The sequence below is a fragment of the Eubalaena glacialis genome, chromosome 20 (genome assembly GCF_028564815.1).
Source record: "Eubalaena glacialis isolate mEubGla1 chromosome 20, mEubGla1.1.hap2.+ XY, whole genome shotgun sequence".
Taxonomy (NCBI): Eukaryota; Metazoa; Chordata; class Mammalia; order Artiodactyla; family Balaenidae; genus Eubalaena; species Eubalaena glacialis.
In genome coordinates this window covers 6983668-7001115 of record NC_083735.1, presented here as the reverse complement: position 1 = coordinate 7001115, position 17448 = coordinate 6983668, and the positions used below count along the sequence as shown (strand labels likewise).

General features: G+C 44.3%; 1 protein-coding gene across 6 annotated transcripts in view; it reads left to right on the top strand.

Annotated features, from left to right (window-relative positions):
- The window catches only part of MCPH1 (microcephalin 1), a 230423-nt gene that overhangs the window by 65070 nt on the left and 147905 nt on the right, over nucleotides 1–17448 (top strand). For 4 of the 6 annotated variants that reach the window (XM_061177349.1, XM_061177356.1, XM_061177355.1 and 1 more), the window contains one exon: nucleotides 11479–11516. The exons of the other annotated variants lie outside the window; for them this stretch is intronic. In XM_061177349.1, coding sequence (XP_061033332.1) covers nucleotides 11479–11516 — 38 coding nt within the window. The remainder of the gene's footprint in view (nucleotides 1–11478; nucleotides 11517–17448) is intronic. 6 annotated transcript variants of the gene reach the window in all.

Genomic DNA, 17448 nt, shown 5'->3' with positions numbered 1-17448 from the left:
ATTTTTTTCATTGGTGAGATCTTCATGCTTATAACTAAAATGTTAAGATCCATGCTTTATGCTTCTGTTTCTTCTCATGTCTGATGAATGCAACTAAACCCATGGGTAACCCATGAATACACGTAAACTTCCTGGACCTCCAAGCCATGTCCCGCTAGAGGCAGTGCTGGAAGACATCAGAGGTTGTACCTTGAATTGTCTGGTTGTTTTGTTAACTTACCATCATAAGCTATAGCAGATGATGAAAGAGTTCTTATGTCGTCTCAAAAATAAGGAGAAAATCAGTGGTACCTCCCACAAGACATATAAACTAAGGGGTATCATTTCCACCGTCCTACTAAGAATTAGGAAAAGTCTTCCCTCTGTGAACTCCTACCATTTCCAAGTGATTTGTCTTATTCTGAATGTTGGTCTCCTAAGTGACATCTTGGTGCATCCATACAAACTACTCTCAGATTCCCAAAGGAGCCACGTCCTGTCACATCCATTTCTTTGTGTAGTTGTCCTTCTGTCTTACCCTACCTGCCAAACTCCTCCTCCTCCTCCAAGTCTTACCTTGGTCACATTTTCCTTCAAGATTTCCTGACCACTTTCCCCCTTCAGGCAGACAGTTTTCTTCCCTTTGTACTCTCAACTATACGTATATCTGATGATACCTGTAATTTGACTGGATTATAATTCATACCAAAAAGCTTATCACCCTCTTAAGGGCAGGAATCATTGTTCTTTGTATCTCTGGTGTCTGGTTTTGTGCTTGATAGATTATTCTGGCTTATTTAGTATTTATTGACTAAATGAATATTTGGTATCTGACTATATTCTTTCTTAAGGATAGGATCATTCTGTTCCCATTAATTATTCAAGGATTTCCTCATGTTTTCATGGGTTTATATTCAAAACTGACCAAAGAGGACAAACTTGACATTTGAAATTAAAACACTTCAGTAGAAGGTCTAATGAGACAATTGCATCTTGGGTATTCACAGCCTTTCTCAGAACTCTGTTCCCAGGCAGTTAAAACGAAAGTGTAGCAGTTGTGAGAGACAAAATGCACCGGAAATTAGGGAGCTGTTTATATTCAGACCGCTGTAATATGGAGCTCATTCTTTAATGGGGAACACTCAAGGGAAGGAGAGGGCTGGGGTCTCACAGAGCCGGGTAAACAAGGGCGTCACTAGGGGTCTTTGGGAACGAAGACAAGAATGAAGATGGTCTCATCTGAGTCAGTGGAGGAAGAGAGGTGGTGCAGGTCATGGAGAGCAGAGTGGTCCTTTGGGGTTAGCCTCTTCAAACACGAGGGTGGTGTGTTTCTAGCCAGCACTATTTCCCAGGAGCTCAGGGCTTGGGTTCCATGTTCTCAGTCCCAGAGCAAAGGATGTGGTTCCTCAGCAAAGAACTTGGAAGTGATCGTAAACCTTCTGAGTGAGGCAAAGCTGAGTCTCATAGTCTCCAGGGGATTCTTGCTGGTGTTGGTTCCATCTGTTGATGGCAAATGTTGGTTGCTTTAGGGTCCTGGATATCAGACATTGTGAAAGAGGGATTCCTAAAGTGAAAAGGAGCGAAACAAATTGATGTAGAAGGTTGTATTATAGTGAAGACTCAGGAGCTGAGCCCTGAGGGGCCTGGTCTAGGGGGTCTCAGGGTTGCTGGAGGAGCATCTGTTGGTTTTGCAGGACAACTTGTCAAGTGTCCTGAGGGTCTCAAGCGAGGCTGCCCACAGGCATGGTTACCTCTCGCACAAAGGCATGTGTCAGACTATCCTGTGGCCTGTCCAGAGAGGACCCTGCCCACCTGTGGTCATGTTGTTGGGCTGCAGTGCCCAGGGCTCCTTCAGATCCTGGGGAGAAGCGCCAGCTGCAAGATAACTGGAGTCCAGATGGGGGGTCTGGGCAGACTGGTGCCAGCTCCTGCTGGTGCCAAGACATTAGTTTGGGGGCCTGTAGCCAGATAGTGAAGGAAACCGGAAGAACTGGCAATTTGGTAAGAATGGGCAATTTGGGCAGGGTAACAAGATCTGGGCCAATATGCAGATAGGGGTGGAAACTGGTTTTTCCCTAGAGGAAAAGGAAGTCAAGTAAATCTCTACCAGACAGAACAGAGTTTTCACATGCATCAGGTCCCTGCAGCCTACACAGAGGTGCAGAATAACTCAGCGAGCAGGGCTAGAATCTGAAGTCCTGGAATGGTGTGCTGTGAACAGTGCAGAGTTTCCCACAGAAACAAAATTTTTTTCTATAGTCCCTCCCCCAATAATCAAAGAAAGATTATTTATGATCACAGAATAAGGCTGGTCTCATTAGCTGTGTTTACACAGGGGCAGCAAGAATGGTAATTTACCATCTAGGCCTTAGGTTTGATTTGCAGGATGTTTTCATAAGGAATCTTAGATTGTAACATTTAAAAGCCTCTTGGGGCAAGGAAGCCAAGCCAAGGGCTTGCTGTCAGATTTCACCTGCAGTGCCTATAAATTTGGGTGAATTCCTTTCTTCTGAGGTCCCCACTGTATCCTATAGTTCTTGGGCCTGCTGCAAAGTTACTCCCTTACTCTAAGATCCCTGTAAGCCGGGGACCAGGCTTGTCCTAAATAAGCTACAAGGATATATTGTACAGCACAGGGAATATAGCCAATATTTTATAATAACTTTAAATGGAGTATAATCTATAAAAATTTTGAATCACTATTTTGTAACCTGAAACTAATATAATATTGTAGATCAACTATACCCCAATTAAAAAAAACAGAAAATAAGGAAATCAAAAAAAATTTTTTTAAAGAATACTTCTTTTTAGCTCTGTTTAAAATACTGAGAGTTCAATTTCCTTAACATTTGAGAATTTTAGGAATATTCAGTTTATAGGCAACTTATTTCTAAGTCAAGAGCTTCTTTAAGAGATTTTATAATCTCAGTTGGTAACAACATCTCAGGATGCTTTTCTCAGGATGAGGGAGAATGGCCTTTCTGAATTACAGGCACGTGCGTGCACACACACACACACCCAGAGCTTGTAATTTCAATTTTAAAATTTCACTCATAGCTAAAAATTTCTCTCATGGCATAAACACAGAAATACAAAATTCAGTCCAGATATCTACTCCCTCGTGGCATGAAATTCTTAATAGTTTTGAGCTGAAAGTAGAAGAATAAACAGAAAAAACTAAGAAAGCAGATTCTCTGTCCTCTATCAGGCAACAAAGACAAGATCTCTGTGAACCATCAACCAGTTTATGGTGATCAAACCATGAAACCAAAAGAAGCTGGCACCAGAGTGAACACTCAGAAAGAATAAAAATCAAATTCTTACCATGGTATCAATGGACAAGAATCTGGACTTCAGGACAGGATCTGGACTTAACACTGGGACCCTGGGTCACCACTCAGGAAAGGTGCACAAGGACACCTTCAGCCCTGGTTACCTGGGTGGGGAGACGGGGCCAGTCCCTTCCAAGTCACAGCACCAGAGCCATGAAAATGGGAATGCACAAGACAATGAAGATCATTCTCTTCAGACTGATGTAATAGGGAGCATGTTCACTAATGAAGAACATTGCAAAGAAAAGGCGGGGAGCCTGGGGCTCTACAGAGACAGGTAAACCAGGGGGTCATCAGCAAGTCTCGTGGGAATCATGGGGAGGATGGAGGAGGGCTTTTCTGAGTCACTGAGGAAGAGTGCTGGTGGGTCCTGTCTCGGAGTAAGGAGAGAGCAGTGTGGTCCTTTCAATTATGCTTTTCTAAGAACATAACAGGGTGGGAAGAGCTCTTTACCAGTGTTCTAGGTTCTGGGGCACAGGGATCAGATAAAGTTCAAGTTTGTTATGGAGAATCAACTTTGAATAGACTGGGAATACATCTTATAGGACAGGTAGATCCAGGTCTCAGTCTTAAAGGACTATTTAATTTTTCAACACTGAATATGGTTGGTTCTAATAAATGTTAGCTGGTCTTTCGTGGTCTTTTCCAATAATTTTAAATAAGATATACTTTTATTAGATTTGTATGCTATGAATATCACCTTACATACAGATTTCATGGCCGGGGTGGAGGAGGGTCAGGTTATCATCATTAACAGAGAATAAAGTGGCCGAACTTTCTCCCCATTTTTATTACCTTCATTGAAATGTGACATGTAGCAAAGGTTACATAGATAAAGGACTAACTTCAGAGGTGGCTTGGGACTTCCCTGGTGGCACAGTGGTGAAGAATCCGCCTGCCAATGCAGGGGACATGGGTCCGGGAAGATCCCACATGCCGTGGAGCAACTAAGCCCGTGCGCCACAACTACTGAGCCTGTGCTCTAGAGCCCGCGAGCCACAACTACTGAAGCCCACGTGCCACAACTACTCAAGCCCGCGTGCCTAGAGCCCGTGCTCCGCAACAAGAGAAGCCACCTCAATGAGAAGCCCACGCACCGCAACGAAGACCCAACGCAGCCAAAAATAAATAAATAAAATAAATAAATTTATTTTTAAAAAAAGAAATGGCTTGTATTCTCATGAAATTACATACTGTGAAGGTTATAATTTGCAAAACTGCTAGGATTAATATCTGCTCTCAACAGAATTATTAATCACGTAGCACCCTAGGAGTAATTCATTGTCGCGTTTCTTAGATGAGACATGTGAGGCAAGGAAAGGCCAAGTGGCCTGTCAAATACGAAATTGCTAACAAGTGAGCTGCAAAAAGTTGTCCTGAATTACAGTCTTATTCTGGGTCTACTAGCATCTGATTGTATTTCTTATGCTTCATATATTCTTTTTGTATAATTGACTGTTACAAGGTATTTTCCAGTAGTGATAGCATTCTAAGAGGAGGAAAAATACCTTGACTTTTGTGTATAGAAATTCTGTTCCACTCAACAGAGCATGCTGAATGCTTGCTACACTTCAAGTACTATAAGGGATAATGTGATACTTGACCCTTTGAGTTGTTTTTGCAACAGTTGTCATATGCCTTGCCAGTTAACAAAATATTCACCTGAATAATAGTTTAAACTTTTTTCCTATAAAAATTTTCAAACAGAAAAAAAGTGAAAGATTGTACACTTGTTATCGAAATAAACTTGGGTCCACTCACCCACCGCGTAGCAAAGCCAACTTACTGACACTAGGCTGTGGTGAGGGAAAGTCCAGCATCTGTTGCAGGGCCCAGCAAAGAGGACATGCTCGGAAGACCCGAGCTCCCCGATGGCTTCCAGAGAAGGGCTTTTAAAGGCAGCATTTGGGAGGAGGGCTGCAGGATGCATGACTTTCTTCTGATTGGTTGGCGGTGAGGTAACAGGGCGGTAGTTTAGGAGTCTTAGTCACCAGCCTTCTGAGTCCAGCCAGTCTGGGGTCTAACTGCTTGTGCTCAGCATGTGGTCACCATCCTCCACCTGGGTGGGGGTGGGAGGGGGCTTAGTTCTTGCAGAACAGCTCAAAGATAGGTGTCAGATTATTCTGTGTGTCCCTCGAGGAGGAACTAGGACCCAGTTTTATTGTTTCTTGACTGATTTTCCTTTGTTTCTGCATTCCCTCACTTCTGTCGTTAATGACTGCCGGAGTCTGCTCTTTGGAGCTCAGGGAAGGCCTAGGAGACTAAAGCCTTTTTCTACAAACAGGAAACAGGGGACACACAGAGGATTTTGTACGCAGGAGGGCCCTGCAGGGTCCTGCTCAGTTTCCACTGTTTCCACTGATAGAGAATAATTTAGCTATTAATGAAATGAAACAGACAAAAAACTAGTAGAGAGGACAATTAAAATAGAAAAACGGAGAGTCACCAATGTTCTGTTGCCACTGAATTCACCTCTGGAGCCAGTGAAAGGTGTGCCTGGAGGTAACCTGCCCATGGAGTGTCCTTCACTGGTGATGACGTTTACCGACCTCTTCAGATAAACCTGCTGGGCGTCTCAGTGGGAGACCTTCAAGACCGTTGAAAGATAAGTTTTTCTAAAGGCACATCATAACTCTCTTAATAACAGAAAGTGAATGCATTACTTAACTCATTAATTAGTGATGGAACCAGAAAGCTGTTTTGTCCTGTTCAGAGGAGAATCCACAGAGCAGACACATGGATGGACCACAGGAGTTCTGAAATGGCCTTGTTAACACATCCAGAGCTGGCTTTTTCCCCCAAAAGTCAGTTAAACATCCTTGGGACAGACTTTGCATTTCTATAGATAAGAATTATTTGCATTACTTTCAGTTTTCTACAATAAACAGAGTTGTAAAGTAGCTCAAAAACAACGAAAGGCATAAACCCCATAGAATCAGGTAACCCTGAAGGGTACGTGTGACAAACAGTGCACAATTTTCCACTGAAGACACCCAACAGTCTTTTGTTCCATTTAAAAGAATTTCTCAATTTTTTCCTCCAGCCTTGATTCTACAACCAACTCTCTTTCTTTTTCTTTTTTTCTTTCTTTCTTTTTTTTTTTTTTTCTGACTGTGCCACGAGGCTTGTGGGATTCCAGTTCCCCAGCCAGGGATCAAACCCGGGCCCTTGGCAGTGAGTGTGTGGAGCCCCAACCACTAGACTGCCAGGGAATTCCCAACTCTTTCTTATATTGACTTTATCATATATCTATCCATTTCTCCATCAACCATCTTATTTTATTGTTCATTTCTAAGTAACTTGCTGATATCAGTACAGGTCATTTTTTAAGGAGCTTCCTTGATTAATCAAGAGAATTATACTGGATATACTTTCCAATTTCTAATTTATAAGATCAGATAAGGGGCTTCCCTGGTGGCATAGTGGTTAAGAATCTGCCTGCCGATGCTGGGGACATGGGCTTGAGCCCTGGTCTGGGAAGATCCCACATGCCGCGGAGCAACTAAGTCCGTGCGCCATAACTACTGAGCCTGCACTCTAGAGCCTGCGAGACACAACTACTGAGCCCGTGTGCCACAACTACTGAAGCCCGTGTGCCTAGAGCCCGTGCTCCGCAACAAGAGATGCCACCGCAGTGAGAAGCCGATGCACCGCAACGAAGAGTAGCCCCCGCTTGTCACAACTAGAGAAAGCCCACGTGCTGTGCAGCACCGAAGACCCAACGCAGCCAAAAATAAATAAATAAAATAAATAAATTAAAAAAAATAAGATCAGATAAGCAGATACATTTACTCTTGTAAAGGGCCTTGTACTCAGAGTGAGATGTGACGCCATTGGAGTGAAATGATCTAAGTCTAAATAGTACGACTCTGGCTTCTATGTTGAGTATTGAAATTGGAGGCTCAGGATTTTAGCAAGGAGATGATTTAAGGGGCTTTGACAGTAACATCACTTCATCTGTGTGAGACATGGGATGCTAGGGGTGGAGGTGATGAGAAGGGGTCAGACTTTGGATACATTTGGAAGGTTGAGTTGATAGGATGTGTCAATGGATTGTACACGAAATTAATAAACAGAAACCCCATCACGCCCTGCAATGATAGCAGAGCCCAACAGGAAGAAGAGGGACTCCTTTTCTTTCCTGGCAGGGACTCAGCCAGGGACAAGCCATGGACTCTGTTGAGATAGCTCTCCCAATTCCGCTTTCCCTCTATAAAAGCCATTCTCCTTTGTTTGCCCCAAGGGGACTTGCACGTGACCCACCGTGGTTGCCCACGTGGAATTGCAGTTTTCTGTGGATCCTGAATAAACCCCTCTTTGCTGGAGAAATATCTGGCAGCCTTCTTGTTTCAGGTCACAGTTGGATATGTGGGGCATGAGAAAAAATTAGAGAGTCAGAAATGATGAAACTGCTTTTGACCTGAGCAAGAACAGAATTGCCATTAACAAATGAAGCTGTGGAAGAAATAGGTTTGGGAGAGAAGATCAGTAGTTTCGTTGTTTTCTTTTATCATGATAAAATATATGTAACAGAAAATTTTGCCATTTTAACCATTTTCAAGTGTTCAGTTTTGTGGCAATGTTCAATGTTGTACAACTATCACCGCTATTTCCAAAACATTTTCCTCAATCCAAACTAAAACTCTGTACTCATTAAGCAATAACTCCCGGTTCCCACCCCACCCCCAGACCCTGGTAGCTTCTGATCTACTTCCTGTCTCCATGAACTTACTTATTCTAGATATTTTATAAGTAGAATTACACGATATTTGTCCTTTTATGTCTGGCTTTTTTCTCTTAAGCGTGATGTTTTCAAGCATCATCCATGTTGTATATATCAGAACTTCATTCGTTTTTATGGCTGAATAATATTTCATTGTATGTATCTGCCAAATTTAGTTTATCCATTTACCTGTTGATGGACACTTGGGTTGTTTTCACCTTTTGGCTCCTGTGAGTAATACTCTTGTGAAAATTCACATACAAGTATATAAGTCCTTGTTTTCAATTCTTTTTGATGTATTCCAGGAGTAAATTTGCTGGTCGTATCGTAATTCTATGTTTAACTTTTTGAGGAACCACCAAATGTTTTCTACAGTGGCTGCATCATTTTATATTCCAGCCTGCAGCATATGAGGCTTCCAATTCACACCATCATCAACACTTGCTGTTTTGGGAGGTTTTGTTTTTTGGTTGTTGTTTTTGTTGTTGGAACCATCCTGGTAGCTAGAAAGTGGTATCTCATTAGGTTTAGGTTTGAATTTCCCTAATGACTAGTGGTTTTCATGTGCTATGGGCCATTTGCTTATCTTCTTCGGAGAAATGTCTATTCAAGTTAATTTTTGTATATAGTGTAAGGCAAAGATCCAGTTTTATTCTTTTGTATGTGGATATCCAGTTCTCTCAGCATCATTTGTCAGAGACTATTCTTTACCCATTAATAGTCTTAGCAACCTTGTAAAAAATCAGTTGACCATGGATGTGAGGGTTTATTTCCGGAGTTTCAATTTTCTTTTCATATCTATCCTTATGACAGTACCATACACTTTGAATACTGTAGTTTTGTAGTAAGTTTTGTTTTGTTTTGTTTTTATAGATTTATTTATTTATTTTTATTTATTTTTGGCTGTGTTGGGTCTTCGTTGCTGCATGCAGGCTCTCTCTATTTGCGGTGAGCGGGGGCTACTCTTCGTTGCGGTATGTGGGCTTCTCATTGCGGTGGCTCCTCTTGTTGCGGAGCACGGGCTGTAGGCGTGTGGGCTCAGTAGTTGTGGCTCGTGGGCTCTAGAGAGCAGGCTCAGTGGTTGTGGCACAGGCTTAGTTGCTCTGCGGCACGTGGGATCTTTCCCGACCAGGGCTGGAACCCGTGTCCCCTGCTCTGGCAGGAGGATTCTTAAGCACTGTGCCACCAGGGAAGTCCCTGTAAGTTAAGTTTTGAAATCAGAAAGTGTGAGACCTCCATCTTTGTGGTTCCCTTTCAAGATTGTTTTGACTACTTGGGTTTCCTTGGAATTCCATGTGAATTTTAGGATGGATTTTTCCATTTCTACAAAAATTGCCATTGGAATTTTTATAGAGATTACATTGAATCTGCTTTGGCAAGCATTGTCATCTAAATAATATTAAGTCTTCCAATTCATGAACACAGGCTGTCTTTCCATTTATTTAGGTCATCTTTAATTTTTTCAGCAATTTAAAAAAAAATTTTCAGTGTACAAGGCTTGCATCTTCTTTATTAAATTATTCCTAAGTATTTTATTCTTTTTGATGCTATACAAATGGAATTGGTTTCTTAGTTTCCTTTTCAGATTTTTCATGACTAATTATAGAAATACAACTAAGTTTTGTGCATTTTTTTTGTTTCCTGCAACTTTGCTAAATTCATTTGTTAGTTCTAACAGTTTTTCTGGATTCTTCAGAGTTTTCTGCATGTAAGATCTTCTCATCTGTGACCAGAGGTAGTTTTATTTCTTCCTTTCCCATTTGGATGTCTTTTCTTTCTTTTTCTTGCTTAGTTGCCTGACTAGAGCAGTGGCTTGGGTTTGGGCATGTCACATTTGAGATCCTTTTTGGCCCTCCTGACAGAGGAGTCAGATAGACAGTAGAGTCTTTGAGTCAGGGCACCAAGGAGTAGGTCTGAGCTAGAGACGTGGAACTGGGACTGCGCGGCCTGCTGCTGCTGTATAAAGCCCAGAGGCTGTGTGAGAGGCCACGTGGGGAGTGAGTGTAGGTAACGAAGAGAAGCAGCCTGAGGTGCAGTCACGGAGACGAAGCCTAGTGATGCCGAAGTCAGGAGAACTTCCTCTTCCCATTCCCCTTCATCCCTTCGTTCTAGAAATGAGTATTTCCCACCGATGAAACCTTACAGGCATCCTTTGGATGGTTCCTCAGAAGAAAGTAAGTGCCTTGGAATGGCCTCCTTCTGGGTTTTACTTGGATGTGCCCACACCACTGGGCCTGTGTAGTCATCATTCCAGGGTGACACTGAAGCCAGACTCTTACTCAGCGGTGAGAGACTCCTCCGTGAAGGCTTTGTCTCCAGACTCAACCCAGGGAGCTGTGCTCACGTTCCACGCGTACCCGAAACAGAGGAGAGCTGACACAGGATGATCCAGAGGGTTATCTAAAGGATAGGGCGGCGTCATCCATTGTTGGGTAGCTCATCTGCCACTTGTGAGAGAGCTTCCTTTGGATATCTTTTTCATTCGTCTTATCTCTTCCTCCACGCTCCCTCAATACACCCATGGGGCTCACAGGCCCTTCAGTCCCATCTTGTGTCCCCAGGTCCTCTGGGTGTCTTTGGTTCCTCCTCATTCACGCACAGGACCATTCAGGGCACTGACGCGTGTGCCATGGTGGGTTTGTGGTTATACCAAGCAGCTGGATGCATTTGAGGTACATCATGTGAGCTGAAAGAGTGTATGAATAACGTGTGTTCACATTTGTTTTTTAAATAAACAGAACATTTGGCTTAATATATACCAAATTATTGATATTAAATGATTGTCATTTCTGGCTGGTGGAACTATGGGGGAATTTATATATCTAATTACATGTTTTTAAAGCATTTAATTCTTTGCCATCAGCATGCATTTCTTATACAAGTAAAAAGAATTTTTAAACTTTTATTTTTGAAAATTTACATTTCCAGTTAATAGGAGATGCCAACACATAAATAAGCAGTCCCATTATCTGTGCTTTTGTGTGGAAGGAGTTAAAGAATTTGCTTGACTCAGGTACACACATTACTGTGTACCTGTGTCCAAGACAAGAAAATGGTTGCATAGAAGCCTTAGGAAAAATGGTTTCTAAGCCTGCAAGAAAAACGCCTTTCTTACCCTCTCCTTCCTTGGAAGTTTATTCACAGTTTGGCACTTTGGGAGGTCTGCTAGCCAACTGGTAGAACAAACTTCAGGAGGGAAACTTTTTTTCTCTTCCACCTCATGTCCTGGATTATTTTGGGTTGGTTTGGGGATAGTATCTGAGTTTCTATCTCTTGGGCTGTTTTTTTTCCAGGAATATAAAGTTTTTTTCCTTTGATATATGCTTAAATGTTTACTTTTAAGTGATGTAACTTTTCAGAAAACATATTAAAGTTTATTTCTGTGGGAAAAATATTTTTTATATTTTTGACTGTTTTTTGTTCCTTCTCTTTTGACATCTCTAGCCAACAAGAACATTAGTCATGACAAGCATGCCATCTGAGTAAGTACTCATTGTTTTGATAACTTTCTCCTCAATATAAAATTTTAGAGTTTTCGTTCATATACTGTGCTGCTGTGCTCTTGGGTGGCTCATACCTCTGTGCTGTATTGCTGTTACTCTAGATAATTAGTATTGGAGTTAGAAGATCACTGGAAATAAAAGAGGTGGTTAAAAGACTGTGAACAGTTTAGCACTGAAGACCTCTTGAGTGGTTTGGACAGCATTTAGAGGCGTTATAGTATTTGCTGTTCTCTTGCTTGTCTCGTACCTATTGGCTCTGCATGTCCGCCATCCCCACCCCATGAAGGCCCCGTAAGTGGAGCCTCACTGGTGGAAGCATTTCCCTTAAAGGTCTTAAAGAAACGCTCTGGTGGTAAGCTTTCTACCGCTGCGTTAAAGCAGCTGTGTGCACATCTTGTGGGAGAGTTCACAGCTTGCTGGCGTGCTCTTATCACCATCCTTAAACTTTTAGCACGATATAGAACATCCAACAAAAATACAGTGCCATATTCTTTGCAACAGATTTTTGAATTCTTGTTCAAAGGGGGAAATTGTGTTTTTTATATCTATCAGAGGTTTTAGGGCTTTAAGACATTTATCAAAACATTGGGGCATCTCAGTGAAAAACAGGCTGCAAAAAGAGTGCATGCTTCCAACACTTTCTGTAGTGGGATCCCTTTCCACCTGTGGCATGAAGTTAAAAGGACTGGTTGTTCAAACCACATTATTTAGTGAAAAAGGAGCACACTCACAATTTCTGTTAATGTCTTGTGAAATATATTGGTCATCCTAAATAGTCTAATACAGAAATGAATATTGAATACAGGTCTAGCATTTTTAAAAGTCTATATTTTTGCCCCAAATTAAAAAAAAAAAAACACACTGATAACTAGTTATTTTCCCAGTTGAAGGTTTGAAAATCAAACTCTTCATTTAGGCCATATTCTCTTTTTTATTCTTTCTTGCACCACATATACTTCTTGTCTGAAGGTAAGAACAAGACCTAGACGTTCTGAGGCCATATTGATTAGCCCTGTCTTGAAAAGATCCTTGTTATTGATTAGCACATCTACAAATAGCCAGCAGCTCCCAGACTTGGAATGAGAAAATCATAGATATGCAGGAACGAACGAGGTTTCTGAAGAGCCTCTGGGTTAGAGGTTTTCACTTCTTTTTGTTTTTGTTTTTGTTTTCTTTGCCTTTTGTCCCCCCAATTTAATATTTTCCACAACCCCAATAAGCGCAGGTCCTCTGGTTGAAGGGGTGATGGGACCCGGCCTTGACCCATCCATCTTCTGTACCCTGGGGATCCCTGAGAACTTCTCACTAGGGTAGAGGTCAAGCCTTTCATTTCACAAGTGGAGAAACGGGTCCTTGTGATTGGCAAACCCAAGTTCATTGGTGATAAAAATAAGAAATGCTGTAAAGTGGATGGGGGATTGTCAGAGACGGTCTGCACAAGCATGGACAAAACTGCCTCCTTCCCTTTGGAGTATAATTTTTGGAGAAGAGAGAGGTTTATTTCTTAACTCACTGTTCACGTCATAGTGTGGCTCAGAAAGCCTACATATTGTTTGTGTTTCATCGGGGATTTCCAAAGCTTGCCTGGAGACCGAGGGAGAGGAAAAGTGGAGAGTTATTTGGGAAGGAAGTTAGAGAGGAAGAATATTTAAAGAGAAAAAAAGGGTTCTTAAAGCATTAGTGGAATGACAGACCAGAAGATAAACACTGATGAGCTTTGTGAAATTTGCCCTGAGATTTGATCCGATGACTTAGTAAAAAGGACCCCTTTCCCCCCCTCTTAGTAGAAAAGCGATGTGTTTGACTCTCAGCAAATGTTATATTTTCCAAATAAAATGAGTGAGAAGCTTGGTCCTGACCATGCACAAATTGGTTCAAACGGGACACAGAAGTAAATAACTGCCGTGGTGTCTGGGCAGGTGTCAGGAGGTCTGGTGTGGGATGCTGGCCTGCCCCACCCCGGGCACATGGGGAAACCCCTGGTAGCGTTGGGGCCACCGTTTTCTCAGCCATTAGAATAGATGGTTGGAGTTGAGATCTGAAATTTTTTATTTCCCCACATTTCAAGTCATCGACGGCAAAGAAACTGACATGAGCACCATAGCCGACATCAATGTAGAATTCTTCCGGTTTTTTACATTTTAATTCATTGCCATCACCTCGATGTTTCTGCTCGGGAAGCACATCCATTGCGTTGGTTTTTCTTCCTATCTGGCAGAAAGCAGAACGTGGTCATCCAGGTTGTGGATAAACGGAAGGGCTTCTCCTTGGCCGGGGAGGTGTGTGGCCGCCCCACGCGCGTGTTCGCCGCGAAGCCCCGCCGCACCCAGAACGCGCTGCCGGGCATCGCACGCGGCTGCTGGATTCTCTCCTTCGAGTGGGAAAGCCGCTGCGTCAGCGAAGTACGCGTTTGGGTTAGTGTCCTGAAACAGGGCGTCCGATGGCTTTGGTCAGGCCGAGTGGTAGCCCTGCATCCGTGTTATCACGCTTTCTCTCCTCCCGCTCTGGTCCCTCTGGCTTCTCACCGCCAGCCACTGCTGGATCCCAGGAGGACGGGCAGGTAGCCGTCCACATACAGACCTCGCAGCCGCGGGCAGACACAAGATTAGGGCAGACTTGGACGGAAAACGCCCAGTGCATGTTCTCACAGTCAAATGCACTTTCTTCCGTTTTTGACCAAGAAATAATGTGACCTATGTTAACGATGGTTTAAAAAGCCAAAAGAATTCAGTGATTGTTTTCACAGATGGATTTACTTAGGGTGAAACATGTTCATTTAATCCTGTTTGGATATGTTTTATCTTATGCATATCTATCTTTAACATTACTTGCCCTTATTTCTCTGCATTAAATGTAGGGTTTTGGGGTTTTTTTTTTAATCATTGTTTTCATTATTCTTGAAATTGAAATTGTTTGTTACTCTTTCTGTTTTTACTTTGATCCCCAACCTGTGGTCACTCCAAAGCGTTGCTGTCTGAGGGTAGCATCATTTGTTACTTGCGTTTCCATTTTGCATCCGCTAAGTACCCACCCTCCCTTCTCCTTCCCCTAAGCATGGTGTTGTATTAATACTGTGTTAATTTAAACTGGTAGAATTATAATACACAAACAAACTGTAGATATATTTTCAAGAACAGCGGTGGTCTTTTTCCCTCGTCATGATTTAACCCTGCATCGGTCCAATACAAGAGGTTTAGGACATTAGTGCTTAGAGTCATGAAGTGGAGAAGGCTGAAATTCCCCCCAAAAGTCCTATTTGCATAGGCGTCAATTGGGGATTACCTTACCTAATTATGTCTGAGTACCGATCCACATTTATTTGTATGAAATGTCATTAATAACTCCAGCTTCCGTGAATGAATATCCTATTTGCCTTCTCTCCAGTTCACAGTGTCTCTGTCTGTTTATCAGTCACCTCTTCCTTCCCTGGTGTCTCAGAGGGAGAGATGTTCTTTATCTTTTATGAGGCCAGGCAGCTGTACTTGATTCTGTGCCCAGCCTGTTCTCCGGGAATGTAGAGCCGGCAGAGAGGTCAGGCATGAGGGCCGGCGTTTACTGCTGCCAGGCGTGGAGACCGCTGCCTGGGTGCCCCCTTTGTTTCTGCTTCGTGTCCTGCCAATGTTCTCCCACTAATCACACATAGAAACGGAGCCAGGTGCACATTTAACTTCTGGTAACCATATGTGGAATTAACCACTCTCTGTGGGATTAACCACTATCTGTGAGCAAGGCAGGAAGTAAAACATGTTATTTGATAAAATTCCAGGGCTCAGACAAGACTCCCCGCCTGGGCCTTCCTGCCCTGAGGGAGGAGCCTTGCCCACATGACGTAAGTGAATTGATTAAGTGCAATAAGGCAAGAAAACGAAATAAAAGGCATTTAGGTTAGAGGGGAAGAGGTGAGACTAGCTCTGTTCTTAGACAGTATGATTGTTTATGTAGACAATTGCAAGAAATCTATACCAAAAAGCTCTCAGAACTAATAAGTGAGTTCAGCAAATTGTCGGGAAACAAGGATACAGTAATACAAGGTCAACAATGAGGTATTTATGTACAAATCTAACATAAAAAGATGTGCAGGATGTGTGTGCTGGAAACGACAAAACACTGATGTAAAACAACAGAGAGACATACTGTGCGCAAGGATTGGAAGACTCGATATGGTTAAAATGCCACTCCTCCCCAAAATGATCTGCAGATTTAACACATTCCCACTCAAACTCACGGGAGAATTCTTTGACGATATAGACAAGCTGACTCTAAGATGTGTATATGGAGGAAAAGGAACAGAGTAGATGAAACAGTTTTGGAAGAGAAGGACAGAGCTGGAGGCATACGCCCCCGGCCCCTGGCTTCCAGGAGTAGGAGCTGCTTCCCCTCATCTGGAAGGTGACGGAGCTGGGAGTGATGACCCCTTCTGGAAGGGGACCCTGTCTGCTTGGAGAGCCTTCACCCAGCCTGACCAGCCAGAGAGAACAACTTCAGACTAGAGAGCCCAGCTGGACGGGGGTGGGGAGAGGCTCTGACTAGCAGGGTTGGCTGGTCTTTGTGTGACAGCGGGACGAAGTGGAGCAAAGGAAACCCCATCTACCCCTCTACGCAGGTGTCCCTTCCACCCTTGTTCCTTGTGCCCATCCTTTCCTAATGGCCTCTCCAGGTGATGCCCTAAAGTACGTTCCTCTTCAGGGAGAAGGTCACACGGAGGCTCCCATCTGAGCAGTCATCCCCTGCTCTTGTCTTTCCCTGTATTTATTTCCTGAGTCTGGCTCAGGCTCTGGATTCAGGGATACTCGCCTCTGCGTGGGACCCTCAGACCCGCCCGCATCTCCGCTTCTCCACCTGAGGTGGGGAGTCACAGGGCTGAGCCTGCCCGAGGGAATCAGAGCCGCCTGTGCAGACTCAGCGCCCGGGCGCTCCTCCCGCTGCAGGGGGAGCAAAGCAGCTTTCGCAGAAGCTGCGGCCCCTCCCCACCCCGGTGGCAGCTCAGTCTCTGCATTGACCTTCCGCCAGGCAAAGGTGGTCGTGGGCTCCCCACGCGCAGCCCCCAGAGCAGGTTGCAGGCCCCATGGCGTTCCAGCGGCGCCTGCTCTTCCTTCCCTCACTTTACTTTCCAGAACAGTGTGTGAGACTCAGCTCAGGCCTGTGCAGGCAGGAAATTCTCCCGTCCATCATCCAGGAGAGGTGGGCTGTGGGATGTGACCCCCTCTGGGGCATCAGGCGGTGTAAACCTGCCACCCCCAGCTCCTGATCCGGTCTCACTCCTGGACTCTGGTGTGGTTCAGCCTTGGCCCAGGCTCCTGGCCTGAGATGGTGACTAAGTTCAGGGGCTGCAGGAAGCTGTTTGCTCTGTTTGGGGGCAGGAGATATGTAGGGAGCTGGGTCCTAGTCTCCATTTATGAGAAACAGATTTAGGGGCGCACAGGTCACTGAACCCACACTTCTGCAGGCTAAGCTGGATGTGTGCGGGACTGCGGTCGAGGGGGTGGGCGGTCTGGGTCCACTCGCAGGCTGCAGAGGTCGCTCTGTCCCTGGACCTCGCTTCCGTCCTTTCTCCCCCTCCTCGCTTCACTGGCCACAGGGTCTCCCTCCAGCCCTGGGTGTGCGGCTCTGCCATCCTCACCCGTCACGGGGCAGAAATGAGGAGCAGTAGCCTGGGAACGCAGAGGCAAGCAGAAGGCCAGGGAAGGGCCAGGCCTGGAGAGCACAGGCCCGTCTGGGCGTCCTGCAGAGGGGCCCACAGAGACCAGGAGCACCCCAGGAGGAGGGTGACAGCCACTGCCATCCAGGACAAGCATCCAGCCATCTACTTGCCTCTCCGATTGTCTCCAGTCTTCCCACTCGGCCCAGAGTTGGGGCCACGTGAAGGTGTCCTTGGCTTCATCCTGCTTCCCCTTCCCCACCCTGTGATTTT